The sequence below is a fragment of the Glycine max genome, chromosome 2 (assembly GCF_000004515.6).
Source record: "Glycine max cultivar Williams 82 chromosome 2, Glycine_max_v4.0, whole genome shotgun sequence".
Classification (NCBI taxonomy): Eukaryota; Viridiplantae; Streptophyta; class Magnoliopsida; order Fabales; family Fabaceae; genus Glycine; species Glycine max.
Window position 1 is genome coordinate 551282 of NC_016089.4, and position 20919 is coordinate 572200.

The 20919-nt window shown below is 30.3% G+C and overlaps 1 protein-coding gene across 4 annotated transcripts; it reads left to right on the top strand.

Moving 5' to 3' along the window:
- Positions 1 to 12635: 12635 nt before the first annotated feature.
- LOC100793882 (VAN3-binding protein) lies at positions 12636 to 17799 on the top strand. 4 transcript variants are annotated; one of them, XM_006574448.4, is made up of 7 exons: positions 12638 to 13079; positions 13865 to 13984; positions 14921 to 15365; positions 15971 to 16213; positions 16479 to 16528; positions 16803 to 16860; positions 17067 to 17799. In XM_006574448.4, exons 1-7 carry the CDS (start codon positions 12741 to 12743, stop codon positions 17279 to 17281), a joined length of 1470 nt encoding a protein of 489 aa, XP_006574511.1. In that variant the 5' UTR covers positions 12638 to 12740; the 3' UTR covers positions 17282 to 17799. The 4 variants fall into 4 exon arrangements, with proteins under 4 accessions (XP_040865989.1, XP_006574511.1, XP_003520265.1 ...); XM_003520217.5 differs by having other exon boundaries at positions 13874 to 13984; XM_006574449.4 differs by having other exon boundaries at positions 13877 to 13984.
- Positions 17800 to 20919: the final 3120 nt, after the last annotated feature.

The following is a 20919-nucleotide window of genomic DNA, read 5'->3' on the forward strand; positions in this document are numbered from 1 at the left end:
ATTGAAATATAAAAATTAATTGTTAATTTGATATTTTAATTTTAGAAAATAATTAACCTCAATTTAATTGATAAAATGTTTTGTTAATATTGAGTAGTGATTTTTAAAAATATAATTTTTGTTAGATAATTGATTAAAAATAAAAAAATACTAATAAGATTTTCTTTGTAAGAGTAAGGATTTGAGCAACTTATTACTTATTTACAGGATTTGAATTTATTGTCTCTTGAACAACCACTTGTTAATAATAATGAAAACTCAAGTTTATATATAAAAAAAAATGAAAGCTCAAGTTTATAAGGGTAGATTATTCAATTATAAAATATTTTAAATTTGAATTTTTCATATTAAAATATTAATATAAATTATTAAACTTAATTGCATTCTTTGTGTCAATACTAGCCTATGTGCGGTTTTAGTTTTATTGATTTTAATAACTCATTTTTTTCTAAGCAAAGAATATTATTAATAGCACAAGTTGTGCCTCAATATGGTAAAAAATTACAAGGATTTCAAATGTCCTTAAAGCAAGTCTGATCAATAATTCACATTTAATCCTTATAGTTTTTCAATTATTCAAATTATATGTCAGTCACTCCAAATTTTATCCAATATTTAATAAAAACATAATAGAGGTGTTATTAGTACATATCATTGACTTGTATGCGTTGGTAAAGGAATATATATATATATATATATATATATATATATATATATATATATATATAATGGCTTTTGTTATATTTAATATACTCTTATTTTATACAAATGAAATATACATCGAACCCTAATTTTAAAAATACTTATGCATCACACCTATGTTATATTTATGACTTTCTGTTAATTATTGGATAGAATTTTTAGGTGAGGAACTTAGTATGAACAATTGAATATCTATAAGGAGTAAATGTAGATAATTAAAATTAGGATACCAGCGTTGCTTCTAAACTAAATTATGAGAATAAAAAATATAATTACCCAAAATTATTAAGCCTAATTTTATTTAAAAATTATTTTCGTAAATTTTATATTTTTTTCTAAAATTATTAAAATCTATAAATCAAAATAACATTATAACATCATGTCAAATGTCATATTTGACAAAAAAAAGCTGATAAGTAAGTTTAAATTATGAAACTAACTTATTATTGAATTAGAAACATTTGGTAAAATTAGTTATTAAACTAATTGTTATGTGTAAAATGGTATAAATAGATGTATATATATATGAATTTGTACAAGACATTTTAACTGTTATAGACATAAAAATGTTTTTTTTTTATAATTTTAATTTTATGTATTTGAGTTAATTTTGAACCATTATCTTTGTTTTTCACTTTTTCTTCTAAAAATTGAATATTTATTAAATTTAAAACAAATAATTTGAATAATTATAATAGTTTAATGTGTAAAATGAAAATGTATTAAAATAAATAGTTCAATATTTAAAAAGATGTTAAATGATAATATTTATTTAAAACATTGAGGGTAAAAATAGAAAATTATAAATCCAAACATTATAAAAGTAACATAAAATAATTTATTAAAGATTTTTAGTCAAATATACATATAAAATAGTATTGAATAAATTATAAATTAACTGAAATGAGTTCAAATGACATTCAAAATGAATTTCTAACTAGCTTTGGACTATGCATGGTTTCTAACTTAATTATCTTGATGAAATTCGTCTATAGAACTATTTATTATAGGGAATTATCAGTTTATAGAGCTTTAAAGCTCCTCTATTTTTCCCTTAAAAAATCCTCTATTTTCCTAAAATTTTATAACTGAAAAAGAGTTAACCCTTTTAAAAAAATATATATATTGCATTAAAACTTTCAATTTCTCGTGAGATTCAGCATCACATAAAGACGAATTACTCTAGAACACAAAGCGGAAAGTTGCACCAAAAACAGAGACTTTCGTCCCCTAATTATGCCCAAAATTCAATGAAACACTAATTGACTAGGAAGATCCAGCTAGGTAGAGCAATGTTTTATGTCATGGGGGCGTAAGTGCCGAAAATGTTGGCATTAAAAGAAACAAAAGTACAAACATTATCCAATTATTTCACCATTGTGACCAACCAATTAACCCATTTACAGCCCCACATATTTGACCACGGAAATATTCCTTGCCGTTTGTATAGTTTCCATTGCCCTCCACAACATTAACATTCAAAGGGACAAAGGATGATGAATGAGGCTAAAAGAGACAAGTACTAGTAGTAGCAAACTGTGTAAAGTAGTGGCATGAGAAATCCAAAATGGCAGAGGGAAGAGGGGCTAGCTATAGAAGAAACAAAACAAAAAAGATTTTCATAAAAGGAAGAAATGGATAAAGAACAAAAGAAAGGTGTTGGTGTGTGAAGCTTTTAGGGGAGAAAAAAGTGAAAGGGGAGAATGTTAAGATCAAATAAAAATAAAGGGCAAAGCGTTAAGGGGCACATTGAATAGGAATAAATGCAATGCAGTGATTCAGTGACTGGCTGAAGATTTTGTTACGGTAAAACGTATCTGTCAGGGTCTCTCTTGTAATTGTTGGGTTCAGAGAGTGAGGGCCATAACACAAACACAAAGACCTCAGTGAGAGGGACACAATCACAACACGCTTACATGACACACTGGACCCACCTTACCCAGCCAAGTTATTCTTCATACATCCTTCCTCATTTATTTTGCATATTTGAAGGTGACATTCAAATATTCAATAATATTTGCATTGTTTTTCTTTTATTTTCCTGTAATTTTTTAAAAAATTATTATTATTTCTTTAAAATAATCCTTCTACACGGACAATTATATTATTTTTTTATTCATAAAAATTAAAGACATGTATTATGAGTTTAGAACAATTCACACATACTGTTTAATCATGTTCAACTAACTGAATTAAACTTCCTTAATTGTATAATTATATTGTTAACACTAGATATAGTGAAACAGGTTAATTTCTCACAATATATATTGAACAAAGGTTTGAATCTCTATCCCATAATTAATATCTGACCATATCCCTTTCTCATGTATTGATTTGTAGTTTTTGCTTAATATATATTCCTTTTCCAATTTTTCAAGTCATTTTTCTAGTCGCTTTACACTATTAGAAAATATTCTTAACCAACAATATTTTACTACTTGACTAGTACATCAAACTAGTCCTTCACATTGGAAGTCATGTGATTATGATATCATTACTTAATGATAATACTTAATGCATGGGAGGTACTAAAATAATGACAAAAATGGTTTAGGGACTAAAACTAATAAACAATAATTAAGGGATTAAAAGAAAATTTTGTAAAAAGATTATGCATTAAAAACATAATATATCAAAAGTCTCAAACATTTAGATGTGGTTGCTATGTCAGACTAGTAAATGACATGACAACTCATGTGATTTCTAATGTGATTATTGTTGATGGATTGACAAGTGCACCAATTTGTAAAATTAAAATGAAAGTTCGAGTATCATATTCACAAAAACTTTTTTTATACTTATATAGATGAATATTTGATTAAGAACAAGATTTGGAAAGGTTGTAGAAAAATAATAATTTAAATTGATAGAAAATTAAATCAAACAAGAAGAAAAATTAAACAAAAATTTAAATTAAAAGACAGAAAGATTAGAGTACACCATAATATTGTAGAAGTAAATTCAAAATATAAGAATGTTGGGAACTTAGCCTACAGAGTTACTCTTTGATGTAATATTAATGATTTTTCTCTATTTATAATTATTTCAATTTACACATGTATCTACTAGTATACTCTAACTTTGCTCCCCCACACGAAAGAGCCTAATTTATCCATTTTCTCTTCCAAATTCCTTTGTAGAGCTAAAATAGTAAATCGCATTTAGAATATAGATGTATAACATGCTAACCAAAATTCAACCTATCCCTAGTGATGACTTTATTTAAATATCATTTCCTAGTCCTATTAGAAAATAGCGTTTCACAACGCTATCCCTAAAACTTACTATGCAAATGAGTGGTCAAGACACAAGTAATAATATTAAGCACAAGAAAGGATTATGCAAAAGTAATATTATTAAATAGATAGGAAGAGAAATTATATTAAGAGTAGTTAACTATCAAGTTCCCAACAAAGGAGATTTAGCCTCTCGTTGTCATGAAAACATTATAATTGCAAGAGAAAAATATTTAGTTAAGGAAAAAAAAGATAAGAAAGAAAATGGAGGGAAGGAATAGCCCCCAATACTTGTTTCTCATTCTTTTAGCCTTTGTCTTCTATAAAAAAAATTATATTCTTTTGAAATTTTTGTGTGTCTTTTCCTTCTTCTCTCTTCCTCTTTTATAGGTGCATATTAGAAAGCTTCTTGCACTAAGCCCGCCTTTACTTTCTTAAATTAGCTTATTTTCCTTAATTATTCATACTCTCCTTAATTAGCTTATTTTTCTTAATTAGTCATATTTTCCTTAATTAGTTCACTTTCCTTAATTATTCCTACTTTTTTTGGGCTTTATTTTACTCATTAAGCATCATAAATTCATCACTTTTAATAACAAAAACTTAAATGATATTAATTTAACAATTATTTTCTTAAAAAGGAAAAATTATGAGAGAAAAATTATAAATTTCTATATAATTTAGCCCCAAAATATACTCATAATTAGTAGTTATCAACTATCATATTATCACTTAATACTTAATAGTGATATTTGACAACAAGGACAAAAAATATCAACGAAAGAAAAGTATAAGAACTAAGACTGGTCAATTATTTTGTTTACAGACTATAAGTGAAATTCGGAAAAAGAAAATTAGGGACCAAAAACATATTAAACCTTATTTTAAAATAAATAATATCATTAGGGATGTGCACTAGTTTGGTTCAAGTTAGAAATCCTTTATCGAGCCAAATCGATGGGTGTTGTTATCCCTATCGTCTCCGACCGTCCAACTCATTGGTTTATGTGGATTGCAAGTTAGTTGATTCAGTATACATGGATTACCATCATCATCAAGTCAATCAATGACGATCTTTCTCACTTTTCACCACTTACGGTATCCATTTTTTTTTACAACATTGATGGAGCTATGTAATTGACCTTAAAGATGAGCAACCATTGGATCTGGAAGAGAGCAAAATTGTCTCCATTTATGGTGCCACCACCTTCTCACACCACCATTGAACAACCTCCTTAGATCTTAGAAGATAGCAAAGTAGCAATGTAAGAGGAAGAGGGAGTTGGTGGCGACATTGGTCAGAAAAGGAGATGAAGACAAGGTGGTGGTAGACATTGGTGCGATGGCACTGGTGTGAGAGAGACAAGAGGAAGAAGGGGGAGAGTGATGAGATGGGAATGACGACTAGGGTGTTTTAGGGGAAGGAAGAAAGCGAGGGTGAGCCTTAGGCCTTAACTGTTATGTATGAGGAATAAGGGATATTGGGCTTCACTTCACAATAAATGGGCGTAATAAGGGAAAGAAAATCATTAAGTTATTGGTCTCAGTTCGGTTCTGGTTCTAACAACTACAAATCTACACACTGAACCCATCGATAATAACCCATGCTAACCCATTCTCAATACCTGACTTAATTGTTAACCCATTCGAACCCACTAGTTTTGCAAAAAAAATAAAATTGTTATGGGTTGAGTCAGATAAATATGCATACCCCTAAATATCATATTATACAAAATATTGTCTATTAAATAAAAAAATATCATTACTTCACTTATGATGGGTCTTGACATTTTAGGGGCTCAAGATAAAATAATAATAAGGAGTCTTATATATAAATATTTAAAAAAATAAATATATATTACATAAAAAGGATATATAAATATTGTTATTATCACATTATCTAATAAAATTTATACTTCCAATTTAGGATCCAATTTACCATCATTTCCATTTCTTCCTTCTCTATTTCTTTCACTTGTTTTGCTAATTAGGCATGAAAATGAGTCAAGCCTTACATAAGCCCAAGCTACAAACCCAAGCTTAATCCTATTACTTGTGACATACTTATTTTTTAGGTTTAACCTGACCTTTATATAAGTCTATTTGACCCATAAACCAGTTTATGGTTTATGAGCATAGCATATTTAATGTTAGTGCCTTAAATCATGTCAAGTGATCAAATAACACTTTTTGCATTTCTTCTAAAAGCTAATCTAAACATTTTAATAAAACAATCACCACATTCTTTTTGCTGCATATTACCTCTTGCCAAATCAATTTGACTCTTGCTACAATGTTGCTCATTCTTCTGTTTCATTAATTGTAATCACATGCTTTTAGTTTTAAATTTTTTATAAGCAAATTAAAATGTTATTATTAAAATCAAATTTGACACATGTAACAAATAGCACCCCTCCATTGCAAGTTCCAACCAAGCCACTTCTCCCTTGCAATTTCCAAAACATGAATCACAAAATGACTAATAGCACCCCTCTCTTGCAAGTTGCAACCAAGTCACTCCATCCCGTGAAAAGCACCCCCACCTAGGTCGGGGAATACTTATTTAGATTAGGAACCAGGAGTGAGGTGGGTTATTTTATAATATTATATATCATATTAATAATATATATATATATATATATATATATATATTAAGAAAATATTATTATTAAACAATTCAGTCCTTCGAACTTAATAAGCTTTTTTCTAAAGGCTATGATCTAACCTATTTAACTATTTTTTTTTTATAAAAAACTTAAATTTAACATTTTTGTTCGATAAGTCGAGTTAAATTAGATCTTAAACAAGCAGATCATAGGCTTCGTGTATGTGTGTTCTTTTGCACGGGATATCCTATAGTTATAATACGTGTAAAAAACTAATAACTAGTTAAAAAGAAAAGGAGGGTAAAATAGCATGTCAGGATTACTTCTTTGAATCTTAATAACATGCATGTCCTGGCTGGCCTTTGGTTGTTAAATTGTATCTATCTCTCCTACATTCCCAAACCAGCTTGCAGATATGAGGATGCAGACACAATGGATTCTTTCCAGCATACTTGATAGTAACAATGACTCGTTATTATTGCCCATCACTATTAATGTTTCTTACTATATATTCTATCGATTTGGTTTGGTCACAATCTGATTCTGTGCATTATCGTTACTTGTTTCGTGTCTATTGATAGTGTCTTTGTCCGTGCACGAACAATTCGTGTAGGTACACACATAGGTGTGTAGTTTTAGGTAAGAAATGACAAAAAATACTCATACTCTCATACAGTTAAACCCAGCAGTTTGACAACCGTCCAAATTTAACTTATAATAATGTTAATTAAATTTTAATCTAAAAACATGCATAATTGTAAAATGCTACGTGTTATAATTTTTTTAATGAATTACTACAATTAATATTATTAGAATATATAATTTTTTGAAAAATAACTACTAATCCAATCATAAATTCACGCGTTAGTAGTATATTATTAATCGCAACGTGTTTTAGACGTAATATCGCATGCAAAAATCAATATTACTGGGGAAAAAAAGAGATGAATTGAAGTGTCACAAGATCCCACCAATCCTAGAACTAAAGTCTAAAGGGATTGCAAGTATAAATTAAGTAAACTCCGGCAATAAATTAATAGAGGAGAAACCATTAATTAGGTGTGAGACATTCCTAAAAAGTCACTTTAATCAACTAATAATTTATTATTTAATTAACATAATTAATTTTATCTGATTAATATAAAGATCGTTAAAAATTAATTTTATATCTCATAATTTATAGTTGGATTTTTCCCCATATATATACTTGATGTAGTATTTGACTATTTGTGCTTATATATTTTTTTTCTTTTTATTCTCAATAATCTACTAAATTTCTTCATTAACTCCCTCCTTTAATATTCAATTTGTATTTAATAAAACTCTTTACAATTACATAAAATATTTTTTTCTATAAAATAAAAACCAAATAAACCTATGTGTTTAAGTTATGTTACGTTTATTTCTACTTTAATTGTAGTTTTATTAAATACTTCTAATTCAATAAATTAACTTAATTTTTCAATAAACTGAAAAATATTTTTTATTTTATTTTTTACGCTAAATATAATTGTTACCCTTCAACCAACATTAGGTAGTCCAAGTAAAGCTGAGCTCAAATACCTTAAGCATTATCTTGGATTCAGGTTAGGTTTGTTGGTGAAAATTTATCATCGATAAAATCAATTAATATTAAATGAATAATAACAAGTTTACATCTATTTTTTTTTTGTTGGCAAATAAAGGATGTATATTAGTAACGGTAAAATAAAAAATATCTTTGATTTATTTTTAATATTTTTTAACAAAAATAAAAATAATTAATGTTGTATTAAACATTTTTTATTTGCTCATTGTAAATATCAATTTTCAGCCAATTTCTTTTTACCCATTTTGTTTTTTTTAATTTAAAGCAATTTTTCTCAAGATCAATTGTAAGATTTATTTATATCAGACAATAAAACAGTTTACCGATTTTCTAGTTAGACCATCAATGATCAATCTAGTGCCCTTTTCAAAACATTGATGTAAAGAGTGTAACCCTAGCTAATTCTCTCAACGTGAGATACAGTTCTATTTAAAGGTGAAAACATACATTTTAATAATGTGTATATCATATAATCTAATGAGTTTGACACTTGTAGTTATTAATGCAAACGAAATTCATCAAATGAGGTGTACTTTACACGTACGTATTGATGAAAATGCAAAAAAAAAGAAAAAAGAAAAAAGAAAAAAAAGAAAGCATGCATCAAAATCAACACTATTCCAATTGTCTGTTTCCACTCGTGTGGCAGGTGGACATTAAAGGCAATGCAAGCAGAAATATTCAGCGTTATTATAACTGTATATCTATATATCTTCTCCTTTTCAATATTTGTTGTAATAAATTAAGAATGCATGAAAAAGAAAGGTTCACTTTGCATGCATGGCATGATCATGAAGACAATAATATTCATCTATCTATCTAGGTATCAACCCAGAGAGAGGAATATTTCATTAATGGACAAGCTAGCTGGATGAACAGTTTTACACTTTTATTGATCGATGTTTCTAATCAGAACTCTCTCATGCTTACAAACCTAATATGTCATCAGACACTTCTTCATAGAACTGTAACATCCTTGTCCCCTCTTTCCTTGCTAGGAGGAACTCGTGACCAAGATAGATATATAATGAAGGATTTAATTAAGGTGGTAGTAAATGCTATAATATTGGTATGTTCTACACAACTTCATACATTTTTAATAATGTCATATTTCTCGTGCAGAGGATTGATCATGTTTAGTAAACTGTATGTCTTACACCCAACTGAGATCAGTCATATATAGTCATAGATCAGTAGTGAAGACCCAGTCAAAGGATTATATTTACATATATGTGTGGTATATATTTTGTTTTCGGGATATGATTCACTTATTTGTTACCTGCAGGGTTGTGTAGAGAAATTTTGACCCTTTATAGATAAATTTTACTTTATTTTTCTAACTTTCTAAGTACTAAATTTTTTTTAAGGTTTTATGATTAATTAATGAACATCTACTTTATGATAGTATATTCAATTACTACTAGGAGTGGTTTGTCCATTTTAGCCTAACTAAAAAGAAACACAAATTTTACTTTCAAAGAAATATATTTGAAGTTGTGTGAAATTAATTTTGGGGTAAATACTCAATTTATTATATGAAAATGTGATGTGTTGACATATTGATTTCTAAAAGTTGAAAATTTTGAATTTAGTTTTTGAATATGAAAAAAGTGCGACAAATTATCATGCTGGTAACTTTTTTCCATTATTCCTAATGTGCACGCCTACATGACACATCTGTGATGATGTTGTAGCTTACGATTGTCATATATATGTTCACATGTCATTTACATAATTATTATGTGTCTAAAAGTTGACTTTTTAATTTAATCTTTGAATTTAATAATTTATTGTCATTTTAATCTTTGAACTTAACTATTTAAAGACATTTTGGTTTTTAGACTTAATCACACACGGTCATTTTGATCCCTGAAGACACTTTTAATTTTTCAATTAAGTCTTATGTTTCATATAAATTATTAGCATTTATATTATCATATTCCTTCACTTCTATTCTTTATTCCTCATTTTTTTCACTTTCCTTTTACCAATTTTATCATTTAAATTATACTATAAATATGAAACTAATTTATGAGCGATTACATGACAGTAGTTAACAACTAAATCTAAGATATTGCTAATAAGATTCTATAAGGTTCCAAATTAGATCTTTTACCCAAATCACATATTAATATTATCTTATATGCTATTAATATATGTAGAATATTAGTTTAATTAATAAATTAATCTATTTTATGGAATAACATTAATCACAAAAATACACTTAAAAAAACTTGAGAATCACAAAGGGGAGAAAAATAAAGTTGTTATAACTATTTTCTTGCATATCCTTTTTCACTAGGGCAAGTGTAGTACATCCTGCTCCCTTTTTTTTTGTCTTTGGAGTTTTCAAATCGTTGCTTAAGGGTAGGGTATTAGAGGACATGGCCCTCAGGTGGCACGTGAAACACCTACCATTTTTCATTCTTTTGATTACATTTGGAGTGTGGAGAGTGGAATTTTTTTTCTTAAGGATGAAGGAGATGTAAGTGGGAGGGATAATGTAGGATCCATGCAATGTGATCAATTGGCACATTATCAATGATCAAAGTGAAATGATCAACCATATCAAAAAATGTAAATAACAAATGTTATTTTCACGAATTACTGTCCCAAGGTATATAGAGACATTCAAGAATTTTAAATATGATGGTTACTTGAGAGTGTTGAAGAAGCTCTTTGAAATTTTTTAATTGAATAAAGTGTAGCTTCTTAAAGATGTTAGACAATGTTTATTAAGAAAAAAAATATATAAATAGTTTTAAAGATATTTTTAGAATTGATGCTTCTATTGAATAAATGATGAATTTTGCATCCACATAACCCTTTGGTGACATGCGAAGCACATATAATTTTTCATTCTTTTAATCATGTTTAGAGTCTAGAGAGTGGAAAATTTTAAGGATGAATGGTGTAAGTGGAAGGGATATGACCTAGGATCCATGTAATCGATTGGTACATGATGGATGATTAAAATGAAAGGATCAAGTATATTAGAAACGTAAACAACAAATGTTATTTTCATGAATTATTACCCCAAGGTATATAGGGACATCAAAGAATTTTAAATGTAATGGTTACTTGATAGTGTTGAAGAAGCTATTTAATTTTTTTTAATTGAATAAAATGTAAATTCTTAAATATGCTAGAAAATGTTTACTAAGAAAAAATAATAGTTTTAAAGATGCTTTGTGTTATTTTCATATTAGAGTTTATGTTTTTCAGTTGAATAAAAGGACAAACTTTGCATACAAATGATTAATGTGAAAATCAAGATGAACTATAAAGTGAGAAAGAGAAAGATAAAAAAATATAAGTGATATAGAATGGAACTAAGGGAATCTGATGATATTTATGCTAATGATTTACATATAACGTGAGACTTAATTATTATTTTTTAAAAAAAAATTTAGAGACCAAAATGATAGTACATAGTTAATGTTAGAAGTCAAAATATTGCTAATTGATTAAGTCTAAAAACTAAAATGATAACAAATTATTAAATTCAAATACTAAATTAAAAAATTAATTTTTAAATACTCAGTTACATAAATAACACATGTCAATTATCTAAATAACACATGATTATCTTCATATGCCGATAATCATTAGATGTGAGTTATTTAACATGTTTTTTCTTCCTTCGTTTTTTTTTCTTTATCAAATTTCCCCTTTTTTTATATCTTTTAGTTTTATTTACCTTTATTATTTTAAAAGATACAAACCACAATGAGGAAAGCATAGAGACTGCATTTAACATACTCCAAAGCCCCTTTGGAATGCCCATGCTAGCGCTACATACTTATAATTACTGGTGACGAGAGGTAAAAGAACTCATTCAGTTTTTTTCTTCTTCTTTTAAAAATGCATACTCAAGACTGGGGTTTAAAATATATTTATTCTTGAACCCAATTTTTTTCTTCTAATTACTATTGTGATCATTTTGTTGATAAAGCCCAATTCTTATGTTATTTTGTTTGGGAGTGGATGTAAAAGATTCAAATAAAGACACTTTCACAAAACATAAATATGATCAATGATAGCATAAAAAAAAACTACTGTGATACATATTTTCAAAAAATATAACTTATTTTTAAATATTATAATTTAATGAAAATATTTTTATAAATTTAATGATAAGACTAATTTATTATATATTTTGTATATTCAGAGAAAAATTTGATTATTTATCTTAAAAATATATCTGATTGGTCGAGAATGGAAAAGTATATAAAAATATTTTTAACTATTTTTTTTTTCTTCTTTCTTATATTATAAGCATTCTTGTGGGGAATTTTTTTTACTAAATGTACTATTTGCAAACATAGCATGGAAAACGAAAAGGTCCAAACTTGTAATTATGAAAATGTGGTAGGGTATAGTATTTGCTAGGGAGGAATGGCATCGAGCAACCAACAAGAGCCGTGGATGAAATCCTCACCAAGATCAACGGTGTTAAAATCACTCCATGTTCTTTTAATAGAACTCCTTGTTCCCACTGTCTCACACGTTCATCTTACTCTATAAAATCAAAACCTCTCGGAAAACATTGAACATAAAACCTCTTCCATCTTTCCTCAGTTCTTCTAACCAATCCGAACCCGAAAAATGGAAAAGGAGCGACCCGCACGGAGACCCGACCCGTTTCACGCACGACCGCCGCCGCCGCCGTCGGAGACGCCGCGCGACCCCATGGAGTTCCTTTCCCGGTCGTGGAGCGCCTCGGCCCTCGAAGTATCCAAGGCACTCGCATCTCAGCAACAACTTCCACCTTCTTCCAACAACGTTAGCATCGTTTGTTATAATAATAATTCTAATGCGTCTATAATACTCGAAGACATAGCTGGTGAAGTGGAAGAGTCTGCTGCAACTGTTTCTGGCAACCCTTTCTCCTTCGCTTCTTCTGAAACCTCTCAGATGATCATGGACCGCATCATGTCCCACTCCGTATGTTCACTTACCTTCTCTTCTTCTTCTGTTCCATTCACTTCATGCTTTCTTTCTTAATTACTACCACTCACTTAGACCATGTTTGGAAATCCACCTCATTAATAAGTTTGCGGTAAAAGTAATTTTTAACATCATTATTTTTATGTTTATTTTACTTTTGTTCATTAAATTTGCATTAAAACTGTGTCTGTAACATTTTCAACTGAAAATCAAAGATGTTTTGTATTTTGTTTAGCTACTTTTTCTATAAGGACTTGTTAAAAAAAATTGAGTTTCTTTTATATACAAAAATATTGTTGATCAAATTTAGAGACGAAAATTGTTCTTTCTCACTAATTTTGGAATTATGTGAATTTTAAAAATTGTTAGTGATAGAATTTTTTGTTATTAATTTTAGTTGGCCAAATTTAGTGACAAAGATATATTTTTCTTCACTAATTTTAGAATCACAAAAATTTAATGACAAATATTTTAAAGATTACCTGTAAATTATTTTTTAACTGTTTTATTTTTCTCTAAAAAAACTATTTTTATTTATTTTTTCTTATAATTAGATTCATGAACTTATAAACTCTGTTTTATAAACTCTATTAGTTTCTGATTTAACAGGTTGAAAGAAAAAATAGAAAGCTTTCCTCTCATCTATATAAGTCCATTTTAGCTTAAAAATTATTTCAAAGCATAAGCTTAATTTGCATCACAATCAAGAAGCCTCTATTTTTTTGTTTTTGTGTTATGGTATGGTCAGAAACTGAAGCGAAATGGGTGGTTTTACTTTTGAGTTTGGTCAGCAGGAGGTATCACCACGCACCTCAGGAAGACTCTCTCACAGCAGTGGCCCTCTTAATGGCTCCCTAACAGATAGCCCTCCGGTTTCTCCTTCTGAAATTGACGATTTCAAGGTACTAACTATGTCTCTCTCTATAAACCGACAACCATGTTGTTGGATTTTTTTTATTTTTTTTTATTTCAATAGAGTTGAACTTTTTGGTTGGGTACAAAGCACGAACACTGGTTTCACTGCACACTTGGAACCAACCAAACCAACCATGATGCAGTTTCAGTTTCAGCTTTCTCTGGTACCAACAAAACAAAATAAAAAACTTGGATGACACCGGAGAGAGACACCCCCGGCTTTTTTCTCTTTTCAGTTTAGCTTTCAATACAAACAAATACTAGTTTTTTTTTTTTTGCAAAAATACCATATTTTCTTTTCAGGCCCTCGTCTCTGGGTATTTCAATTATGTCTGTTCAGTTCAGAGTAACAAAAACTGCACTTGTTTGTTTCCATTACAATTTCTGTTACAAGGTTATCCACAACCTGTTATTTCTGGTCCCCCCTGTTAGTCAAATTTGTTAACAAATAACAACACCAACCAAGACCATTCTTCTGATTCCTGAATATGCCTTAAAAAAAATTTCCCTCTTGGGTTGCATTAATAGCTCATGGACCCCCATATGAGGAAAATTGGGAAAAGGGGTTGAACATAACCATAGGCATAGGCCACAATATAAAATAAAGATAAGTACTAGTACAGTTTTTTTGCACTGCCACGCCAAGGTTGTTACTTAGTTGTTCTGTCTTTCAGAACCGCAGAGCCTAATGTTAAACGATCTTGTCATCTAAAAAAATTGCTTCTATCTTTAATTTAGTACTAAAATTTACCAATTTTAATAATGTTTTAGTGATTTGTAAATAGACACAGAATTTTCACTTACACGACAAGATCGATATCCATTGAGGAACACACAAAGCTTATGTTACAATACAAATTGTTGGTTACTTATTTATGTTGTTGTTGCTAAGAATGGCCCACCACATGCAATTTTCTCTGCAGTATAACCGTTCCAACAACAACCACAACACTGTCAACATGATCACCGGCTTGAATGGTCAATACTGGGGTGCCGGCGGCGCGGCGACGACCGCCGGTGGTGGCAAGACGGTGGGGAGGTGGCTGAAGGACAGGAAGGAGAAGAAGAAGGAGGAAACTAGGGCCCACAATGCTCAGCTCCACGCGGCGGTTTCGGTTGCCGGGGTCGCCGCCGCGATGGCCGCCATCGCCGCCGCCACGGCTGCCTCGTCGGGCTCCAGGAAGGACGAGCAGATGGCGAAGACCGACATGGCGGTGGCGTCAGCAGCGACGCTGGTGGCGGCCCAGTGTGTGGAGGCTGCCGAGGCCATGGGGGCCGAGCGCGACCACCTGGCCTCGGTGGTCAGCTCCGCCGTGAATGTGAGGTCCGCCGGTGACATCACGACGTTGACGGCAGCTGCGGCCACAGGTATGTGCATGACACTGAAACAAATGGAATTTACTTTGATTAGTTGAACATGAAAATTTTGGTATTATTTGAATTTAACTAGAATGTACATAAATTTAAAAGTCTATTTACGTGTAGGAGATTATTGATTTTATAATAATTATTTTAAAAATATATTATTTAGGTACTTTTTAATTAGCTATATTATATTGGATTAAACAATTTATTTTAATAAGGAATCTTGATAAAATCACTTAAATTACGAATGCATCGAAAAATTGGTTTTTTTTTCTTCATTAATCACTTAAATTACTTATTTACTTCATTCCCACTTAAATTTAGGAGAACCAGTGCATCAAAATCTTTAGATTACCAGTGCATCAAAATTAAAGTCCACTAATTTTCTCCCAAGGATTCTTTTTATTCCTTGTTTTATACTAATATTTTGGTAATATATCCTGAAATAGGACAACTTTTTATTATCCTATTATTCTGATGTACATGCAATATTTTCAGGTAACATTAGTTCTTGTTTGTAAAATGCATCTGTTTGTCTCTACATGGGATTCTTTTTGTGGGTTTTCAATGCTTTTGTTGAGTATGTTGCTTGTGGCTTGAATTTGCAGCTTTACGTGGGGCTGCCACGTTGAAAGCAAGGGTCCTTAAGGAGGTTTGGAACATAGCAGCTGTGATTCCTGTGGAGAAGAATTTGGGCGGTGGCAGTGGTGGCGGCGATAATGGTAATGGTAGCAATGGTAGCTCTAATAGTAGCTTCAGTGGTGAAATTGTACCAGAAGAAAATTTCTTGGGGATTTGTAGCAGAGAATTGCTAGCCAGAGGTTGTGAACTTCTCAAGCGCACACGCACTGGTATACTTCCTGAAATTTACATTTTTGTTTTGTTTTTGTTAGTGTGTCTGAATCAGAATATTTGTTACAATTTGTTTCCCTTACTTTTGTTCTCTCTAACATAATTTGGCATGGTTTGTGTTTTGTGTCTGTGGAGTAAAAGACATTAGTATAGGAGACTCTGTTTTGTTTGTTTTGTTTTGATTTTTTTTTGTGTGTTTCTTCCAATTGTTGTGTATATGATGATTAGGAAATGATTTGATTTGAGAATTATTTGCACTTGCAGGTGAACTGCATTGGAAAATTGTATCTGTTTACATAAACAGGATGAATCAGGTAACTTTTTTCTTTTCTTTGCTCCAAATTATGTAGTAGTATAATATTAATGTACTTTTGGTTCTAGACTAGGGTGTAGATAATTATTTGGTCATCAATTAAGAGTTTTGATATTGATGAGTATGAACCTGGCTATGGAAAAAGTTATAAAATGAGGGCGCTTAGTATGTATGATGTGATGTCAAAGGGATCAGATCAAATCGTTTTAGTTTTCCAAGAAATCTGCAAATTGTAAATTGTAATATAACCCTTTGGAGTCTCTTTTTGTGCTCAGGTTATGGTGAAGATGAAGAGCAGGCACGTTGCTGGGACCATCACAAAAAAGAAAAAGAGTGAGTGAGATTTTGATTTAATTTTACTTTTTTTATTATTTTTTTGTCCTCAAATAATTTTAACTGATTTGGAGGTGGGTCTTGTTCCATTTGGGGATTTGTGAAAGTCATGGTCTTTAATTTTTAAAGTTGCAAAAAGAATCAAAAGGGTTCTTCTTTAAGTTTAATTCAAAACCCCCTTTTCTTTGAATTTTTTTTTGGCACAGATGTGGTGCTTGGAGTGATCAAAGATATGCCTGCTTGGCCTGGACGCCACTTGCTTGAAGGTGGTGAGAACCGTCGCTACTTTGGTTTGAAAACAGTGATGCGTGGTGTTGTGGAATTTGAGTGCAGAAATCAAAGAGAGTATGATGTGTGGACTCAAGGTGTGTCAAGGCTTCTATCTATTGCTGCAGAGAGGAACAACAGAAACAGAATATAAATATATAATGAAAAATTATTGAGGAGATGGTAGTAATTAAGTATGATATGATATAATTAATTAATGAACATGGTAGTAGATCTTTTGATACATGGTGGGGTGGGTGGGGTTTTAATCCAAATGTAAAAATGGGTAAATTAAATTGAAGTTCTTCTAGTTATGCCATATGGGGGGTTTCTTTTCTTTTCGTACTTTCTTTTTAATCTTGGGGGACACATGGATATTTTTATGTATTTTTTTGAATGGGAAAGTAAAGTCATTTGAACCAAAGTGAGTGAAAAATCATGGGAACCTTGGTGTTGTTCTTTCTTTTGCTGATTTGGAAAGAAAAAAGCGTATGTATGTTGGACCGGGGCAGTCAAAAGAGAAGAAAACAAAAAAAAGAATGAGTGAAGGAAGTGTAGTATTGAAGATAAAGACAAAGGGTGATCTATGTGCTTTTATTTATACATGTTGATTTAGGCTTTCCCTGATTGGATCCCAAGAAATAGTTTAAGGTTTATGAGCTAGAGCCATCATTGTTTTGGATTATATTCTTTCACTTGTGTATTTTGTTTGTTAAGTAAAGTGCTGAACAAATATATAATATCATATTCATATGCCTCGGCAAATATAGCTGAGAGCGACGTAACATGTAAATAATTAGTAACTTTACTTAAGATGGGGTAAATATTAAAAATTTAAAAGGTCTTCTATATAGTTTTTTTGTAAACGGCTTTCATAAAGTTATAGTTGCCTAGTATGTAAATCAAGCCAGGGAATAAAAATACTCGTTTGCTTCGTTGCAAATCATGACCATAAATCGAGAAGCCAAATCGAGGATTTCCGGATTTTTTTAAATGGGACTGAAATTATATTTATATTTACATTTTAAAAGGGATTTACCACACTACTTTTTATCTGTTTGGATTGCATAGTATCTCGATTGTGGGATAAAGAATCATGGTGCGCTGAATTGCCAATTGTTTGGCCAGTATTCAAACTTTTCAAAATCAATTTTGCTGATGAATATATTTCATTTCAAGCAAATTGAATGTTTTTAATTTTCTGTCAAGTGTGAGATTGGCAAAATATATTTATATTAACACCTTAAAATATATTATTTTCAATCTATTTATTCATGGGCAGGAATTTAGAATTTGCAACAACAATTTATCTATTGTAAATTTTAGTGGTTTATTTTAAAAAATTTTGAAGGACTCTCAATTATTAATATTTTTTTATATATAAAGGACTCTCAATTATAGAAAACAAGCAAGATATTAGAAAAATACTATGCCATATGTTCTAGTAAAGTTAGAAATTTCCATCCTTGTTATGTGTTTTCCAATGATTCTAAACGCATGAGTTGTAAATTTTCATTGGTAGCTAACAGTAGTTTTTGCCTTTGAAATTTAACATATGATATGATGATCGATAGGTGTTACCTTGTGCACAATTTTTTTTTCAAAAACAATAGATATTTTCTACCTTCTATAAGGAGTCTTCTTCTTCTTCTTCTTCTTTTTTTTTATCGGCAATTAGCAAATTATATATAAGCACAAGGGGTGCAAAAAGTAATACAACACAAGTTTAAAAGAAAGAACCTGAGAGCTATAAACAACAAAGCACCACTGGAAATATATACCAGGCATAGAGATCTGCTCTCGGAAAATATATAGAAACCACCTATACATAGTATGAAAAGATTGAAACAATAGAACTCCATCCAACAGCCCACCATTGTTTAGGTTTCTCCCCTTGTAATCCATGTGAAATTTGCCTAAAGTGATCCAAAGCCTTGTTAGGGGATACAGTGTGGATGCCCAATATAACTTATACCATTTCCACCAAATGGCTTGTGCAATTTAACACAAAAAGAGAACATGAGAAGCATCTTCATCGACTTGATTGCACAAGACACATGTTAGGTCCTCATCTTGAAGTTTGATGTGCCAGGTTTTCTTTTGTAGGTAAACTATCATGCAAGACCTTCCAAATAAAAAATGAGACCTTTTGTGGAATTTTTACTTGCCACAAAAATTTGAATTCATCCACCTCATGTGAACCAATCCTCATATTATGCAATCCAATGTAAGTGGATTTGGCAAGTGAATTTATTTGATGAATCCACACACCAAATCCATTGGTACCACCTTGTCCGCAAATATTAGCATTATTTACCACATCTAAAAACTCCAACACCCCCCTTGTTTCTCACCTATGTTCCTAACTCATTTGATTTTGATATGGCAGTGATGGTCATAGGTTCAGATTTAGGTGAAGTGAAAAGGAATCCTTTGTTTCCTCCTTGTGCTCCTAAGGGTGTCAGCTATGAAAACTTCTTCAAGGAGTGTAAGAAACCTGCTTGGTATTTTCTGGCCAAGGATTATGGCCATTGTGACATGCAAGATGATGACACTATTAGGAGATCAACGCTCTCACAAATAAAATTACTCATACCCATAATGGATGATGAGAACACAACAAAGATTATACTGTAGAAAAATAATAACAAAAACAAGAATTTAACGTAGTTCGACACCTCTTGTCTACGTCCACGGACCGTCTCAAAAAGTATTTTGCTATCACAAAAATGATTACAAGATTATAACTCACCCCAAATAGTGTAGCACTCTACAAATCCAAGTACACCACTTAATGATTACAAGAAATGATAACATTCTCACACAAAAACACTTTTCTCTCAACAAAATAACTTTGTTTCACAATCTATCTTTTCATATACTCTCTCTTCATGTGTTCTGTTTCTCTATTAATTATCTTTTCTATTTATAGTGAAGATTGCTACTAACTATAATAAATAGGTTCTTTTAGAGGTTGAAACAAAAATAACTTTCAATGCATTTATTCAACTAAGATTCATATAGTAAAATGTAATCTTACACTTTATATTTAAGTCACCTAAATCTTTGTGATAAAATTTCAATTTCTAATATATATGCATCTTATCTTTTAACTTGAAATTTTTCGAACACCAAAGAAATTAGGGAGAAAGCTACCTATTGTCTATGAAAAATGGAGAGTTAAGGAAACCTATGAGAAGGTTTGTTGGAGGAGTCATTCTTGCATTCTTGAAAGCTTACTTGCATGATGATAATGAGGACTTGTTGGCCATAAGAGACAGGCATGTGAGTCTACCGGTGGAGATCCAATTTGATTCTTTTGTGTGAACATCAGAGAAGATGGGGAGCATATATTTCTGTTATTATCATGACACACATGACTGAACTTTTGACTTACACATACATTAGATTAAAGTTACAGGTGAAGTGCATCATGTGCAAGATATTAATAAAGTGTCCCTTTTTTTGTTGCATGTTGGCTATTTCTGGCTCAAATATAGAACTATTATTGACAGACATTAAAACCATTCACAATAGAAGATTGTAGTTGAAGTAATATTACAAGTCTTTTACTTTAAATAAAAAGTTTGAAGAAGTACCAGACGTATTTTTTTTTTGTTAATTAGCTATTTTTCTTCACCGACAAACAAATTAGTGTTATTTTTTATACTTATAGTAATAGGTATTATTGTTTACAAAGAAAGTAAATTCAAATTATTAACAGTAATAGGTATTTGATTGGTAATAAATTTAATTTGTCGTGATAAATAAAAACTTTAATTTGTCTATTGG

Excerpts from the sequence above, each read along its gene's own strand:
- LOC100793882 (XM_006574448.4), top strand. The coding sequence starts at position 12,741 with ATGGAAAAGGAGCGACCCGCACGGAGACCCGACCCGTTTCACGCACGA. Across the intron at positions 16,214-16,478 it reads TCTCAAGCGCACACGCACTG|GTGAACTGCATTGGAAAATT; the intron begins GTATACTTCCTG and ends TTGCACTTGCAG. Across the intron at positions 16,529-16,802 it reads ACATAAACAGGATGAATCAG|GTTATGGTGAAGATGAAGAG; the intron begins GTAACTTTTTTC and ends TTTTGTGCTCAG.